Source organism: Theobroma umbraticum, unplaced genomic scaffold (assembly GCF_002168275.2).
Source record: "Theobroma umbraticum cultivar Fairchild unplaced genomic scaffold, ASM216827v3 scaffold_56.0, whole genome shotgun sequence".
Taxonomy (NCBI): domain Eukaryota; kingdom Viridiplantae; phylum Streptophyta; class Magnoliopsida; order Malvales; family Malvaceae; genus Theobroma; species Theobroma umbraticum.
In genome coordinates, this window is record NW_018397256.1 from 13723344 (window position 1) to 13728151 (window position 4808).

A 4808-nucleotide genomic window follows, 5' to 3' on the forward strand; every position below is an offset into this window, starting at 1 on the left:
GCTTGAACATTGCAAAGCTCCATTCATTCAAGTTCATGAAGAGCTTGACTTAAATAAACATGGGAAATATATGTGCTTGTAACTATATACATGTATCTGCATTTTTATGCATGTAATGAGCGCATACAGGTTTTCCAAATCAAAATATTTTGAAGGCCACTTTCCTCCTGAGGGGTCAAACACAAAATTTCAGTGCACTACTTACATGTTTGAAGGTTGCTGCAGATAGTTCAGAACCATTTTATCAAAACCCTTGAGTCCATCAGCACTATATTGCACAGAGAACTGGAAAAGAAAAGAATATGATATATGCAAAATACAAAATGATAAGGAGTTCAAGAGAAAACAAAAACTATAATATTTTGATTTCATACATCATTCACCAAAGCTGGCTGAATTCCAGTTGATGCACCCCGCACAGGAGTGCTCAATGATGAATCCATCTGTGGCTGGGACAAAGCACCACCCTGTGACTACAATTAGCACAAGGAAATCACAAATCAGAAGCAATACTCTTCTCCTAAAGAATGAATCAAGTGCATAAGCATTTTATAATGCAATTTTTATCAATTTTAGACATAAATACCTGTAGTTTGGAGTGAAGATGGAAATGTATGCACTCAATAAAGTGGCAAGTAACTTCATCAAAATTTGTCACTGGCCTGAGAATCACAAAACAAACCAAATAAACCATAAGACACTAATGCTTATGCACATGGACGCACAAAGTGCATCAAATAGAAGTCAAGTAGTTGTCAAGAATACATATCCAAGCTAGTCTGTTGATTTATGACTTATAGTTTAGACAATCAATTAGATGGCAGATGGCAGAACTGAAGAAGGAAAAAACGAGTTACATATGGCAAAAGAAACTCATTGCTGCTCTAATGGTACCAGAAATCCACACTAAAATGCAACTAGGTGCACACTGACACATTCTCAGACTGTAGGCATCCAAATTTGTCACAGCGCCAAATTAAAGCAGGCAAATGAATAAACATCAGCTGCAAAGCAGCAATATGTTCTAAGCAGAACAAGACAACAATGCCTATCCTAGTTTTGGCTCTCATGCTTGCTTCATTGGGAGTTGAAATAAAGCTAACTTGACAAATGCATATACATGAGTCTATAGAAACAATTTGTCACATGATATGGATTAGATGGCATTAAAATTATTAATATGATCAGATTCATGGAAAGAGCATGCACTATCAACAAATTGTTGGATGTGCTAACAACAAAAAAGTGATCCAGAAAATATTGGGAAGCTATAAAATTTATTTCTACAACCATACCTCAGAGAAAAGGCACTTAATTGCTTCTTGCCTTGAAAACTTTGCAAGTGTCCATTAACACGAACGTAAGTTCCATCTCTATTTCACAACGAAATTAAAGAATGTAAGAATAATATTGATGTAAAAGCATCTAATGATATTCCAAAACTCGAAACGGATAATGCTTAATTGATTCAAATGAAGGAGAGAGCTTACTCTAATGCATCCATTTCTCTTGTGTCAAGATTTTCGGTTACCCTGATTGAGACAAAAATTCATTTACATGAAATAATTTCAGATTTCAAATCAAAAGTGATTCTCTAATCCTAAACAATATTATGATATTCATAGAGTGAATTCAAATGGAAACTGGTGCATCACCATCTTATACATTCAACTCGGCCTGTTCCATCATCAAGGTGGAAACGAACATCCGAGGACCTTACATTTTTGTTAAATACCATGCCAACCACCGTAACCTGAACCGGCAAAGCACCCAAAAAAAGAAAGAAAAAGGAATTAATCAAATAGTTGAGTTCATTCTTCGAAATCTCAATTCAAAACTAAGCTACAGAGATTTAGAACACTATTATTCTTTTTATACGAAACAAACAAAGAGAAATGGGAGCAGTGGAAGGATTCAAGAAATGGTACATTGGTAACATCAACACCTTCAATTACGAAATTGGATTTCTCATCACCAGATTGAGAAGCTTCACTTATCTGCTTCACTGTCACGGATATCAACCCCTGCGTGTCACGACTCTGCTAACCCACGAATAATAAAAAAAGAACATTGAAAATTTGATCAATTATAACAAATAAAACAAAGTTTCAAGATCCTTTTCCCAGATTTATGTTATTCCCCTGGGCGCTAAACAATTTTTCCCTAGACTTCCTCGGCAACCAAATGGAACATACAAAAGACGAAGGCATATAGATGAAAGAGAGAATGACTGACTCTTGCAGGAGATGGAGTTGAATTAGCGAACTGAGAAGGCTGAGAGGGCATGAATCCGCCGCCGGAGAAGGCGGAGGTGGCGTCGAACTGGCTGCTTGAGTACATATTTTGGAACCCTAGAAATAGCGGAAAAGAAAGTTGAAAACTAAATAGGAACTGACAGTACTACTTTGTAGAATATAGACAAAGGCTTACCTGTTCCGCTTCCCGCCAATTAGTTTGGATTTCCCGCCTGGCTATTGTTAGTTGGTCCCAGCCCAGGTTGCCAGAAGAGGAAAGTCGATCCCGCTCGTATTTTCAAAATATCGCCACTTTCCGATCGCGAGTTCTCGTCCCTTCATCTGTCGTTCTCTCCTGTGTCATATTTATTATTATTATTATTAGTATTTAGAATGAATATTATTACTATTAGTATAGAGTAAAATATAAGGATTAAATAAGATTATTCTCCCCATTTAATACTATATTCATCATTTTATATATGTCTTTTTTTCAGATATTCAAAACTAAAATTTTTTAGATACCTAATATTCTCTTTTATCATATATATATATTTATTTTTTATATAATCTTTTTATTTTCAGATTTAAAGTATTAACATTTTTTGTTAATTTTCATAAAAATAAAAATACTACAATTTAAAGATAGAAAGAGTAATATATAAAAAGATAAATTTAAAAATTAAAACTATGAGAATGAAATTACAAAATGCTACGAGCATGACTATGGTGTCCTATTATAGGCAGTTATCGTGAATTGTATCCAAAACTATATTTATAAGCTCTTTTTTTCTAATATGATTTTTATTGACTTCTATATCTATTTAAATTGTATATATTAAATGATAATTTATAGTTTTTCCACCATATGTTATTCTTGAATAATATTAGATAGTATCAGTGCAAGAAATTAATCAATTGTTAATGATTAGTGAAATTAGTGCAAGAAATTAATCAATTTTACATTAAACTTGTTAAAATTTCTTTATTTTTTTATAGATTGTATATATTCATTGGTTATATCAATCTATTTGTTTTCTTATATTTCATAAAGCTTACCTATCTCATCATAGAAATCAAATTTAGAATTTTCAATTCATCATTGGATAACTCATTCATTCATAATTCATATAATTGTTTTAATTAGAAACCTTTTGAATTTGATCTAAACATTTTGACTTTGAAATTTGTTATTATCTTAATCTCAATGAATTTCCAAAACTTGCTTTGAATTATAAAGTACTTCATACGTTTGCATTGAGTTTGGTTAGTCTAGTAACATAGACCCAATTCAAATGGTAATAGTTTAACAAGGTTTGAATAAGCGTTAAACTTAAGTCAAAACAAAATTAATAAATCTTCTTAATTGCATCAGGAAAAAAAATATTTTTGAATTTTTTTTCATGGATAAAGAATTGGATTTAGTGGGTGTGAGATATGTAAAAAATATTAATTAAGTCACTTGATATTAAAATTGAATATTTAGAGGCATTTTAATGAATTAGAAAAAAAAAAAATTAGAGCTGCTTTGACGGCTACGCATAGCACCAAGGAAAAGCGTGGACGCAAGCCAAACAGAAACTCACTTTCAATTCTTTCTCTCAACTTTTTTTTTTAAATAATTTAATTAAAAATAAATTTAGTAACAGCTTCAAAAATTATCTGCAAAAATGTTATGTGGTCGTCCATTTTAACTGATTTTCGAAGACTCTTCTTCTCTTCTCCGTTCTCAGCCGCTTCCCTCCAACACCAAACATTCGCACCGTCAAAATGAACTTAATTCACACAACTTGCATAAGTCAACCTCAATTCGCACCTTCTCCGGTCTCTGTCCATGGTGTGCCGCAAAGAAGCAAGAAACTGTCGGTGGTCAGAGTCTCTAATTTCGCCGCGTCGACGACGGAAGTTGGCGTAGATAACGGAACAGCCAGGAGGAGCTTAACGTCTTCGACCGACTCCAAGAATAAGTCGTTACCGCCGGGGAAGTCTAGCAGTGCCATGGAGCAACTTGATATCGAGCGCGGCGTTTGCATCCCCTTTCGAAAGTACTCTCCCGAGACAGTACGATAATATACCAGTAATCAGATCATGTTCTATTCAATTTGCTATTCTTCTTTTAGCGTGCTTTGATTTTATGTTACAAGAAAGACATAAGGTATTCATAGGAAATTTTGTCGATGTCTGCATTTAATTCGTTCTGAAACGATAAGGCAGTGTTGAAGTTGTTTCTTGAATTCGTTGCGTTCAAATTTATGTGTACTGTTTTCTGGTCTTGATATGTAGGTGAGGAATACGGTACTGGAATCTCGAGGGGCAGTTGCATCACTTATTCTACGTGGTGTGGAGATAGTGTGGAATTTGGGGCTGTACTGGTCTTCTTTGATGTACGATTGTTTAGTTGGGAGGGATGAAGAGGTTGTTCCATATCGAGCTCGCCAACTTAGGAATCTCCTATGTAATCTCGGACCATCTTTTATCAAAGCTGGCCAGGTTTCTTGTGTTCACTCTTCAAACTGTTGTTTTAAATGATTCTTGTAGTTTCTTACTTGCTTGAACTCCTACTTGAAGGGATTC

General features: G+C 34.1%; 2 protein-coding genes across 2 annotated transcripts; one reads left to right on the forward strand and one right to left on the reverse strand.

The window, feature by feature from the left end:
- Nucleotides 1-186: 186 nt before the first annotated feature.
- Nucleotides 187-2655, reverse strand: RPA2 (replicon protein A2). Its single transcript, XM_021421374.2, has 9 exons — nucleotides 2431-2655; nucleotides 2236-2351; nucleotides 1929-2039; nucleotides 1656-1753; nucleotides 1491-1532; nucleotides 1296-1373; nucleotides 587-662; nucleotides 375-473; nucleotides 187-285 (listed from the first exon to the last, which is right to left on the reverse strand). Exons 2-9 carry the CDS (start codon nucleotides 2338-2340, stop codon nucleotides 202-204), a joined length of 693 nt encoding a protein of 230 aa, XP_021277049.1. The 5' UTR covers nucleotides 2341-2351; nucleotides 2431-2655; the 3' UTR covers nucleotides 187-201.
- A 1127-nt stretch (nucleotides 2656-3782) lies between these two features.
- Nucleotides 3783-4802, forward strand: LOC110411360 (protein ACTIVITY OF BC1 COMPLEX KINASE 1, chloroplastic-like). The gene is made up of 2 exons (XM_021421485.2): nucleotides 3783-4295; nucleotides 4518-4802. Exons 1-2 carry the CDS (start codon nucleotides 4005-4007, stop codon nucleotides 4761-4763), a joined length of 537 nt encoding a protein of 178 aa, XP_021277160.1. The 5' UTR covers nucleotides 3783-4004; the 3' UTR covers nucleotides 4764-4802.
- The last annotated feature ends 6 nt before the right edge of the window (nucleotides 4803-4808 follow it).

Excerpts from the sequence above, each read along its gene's own strand:
- LOC110411360 (XM_021421485.2), top strand. The coding sequence starts at position 4,005 with ATGAACTTAATTCACACAACTTGCATAAGTCAACCTCAATTCGCACCT. Across the intron at positions 4,296-4,517 it reads GAAAGTACTCTCCCGAGACA|GTGAGGAATACGGTACTGGA; the intron begins GTACGATAATAT and ends CTTGATATGTAG.
- RPA2 (XM_021421374.2), bottom strand. The coding sequence starts at position 2,340 with ATGTACTCAAGCAGCCAGTTCGACGCCACCTCCGCCTTCTCCGGCGGC. Across the intron at positions 2,040-2,235 it reads CAACTCCATCTCCTGCAAGA|AGTCGTGACACGCAGGGGTT; the intron begins GTCAGTCATTCT and ends GTGGGTTAGCAG. Across the intron at positions 1,374-1,490 it reads AGAGAAATGGATGCATTAGA|AGATGGAACTTACGTTCGTG; the intron begins GTAAGCTCTCTC and ends GTTGTGAAATAG.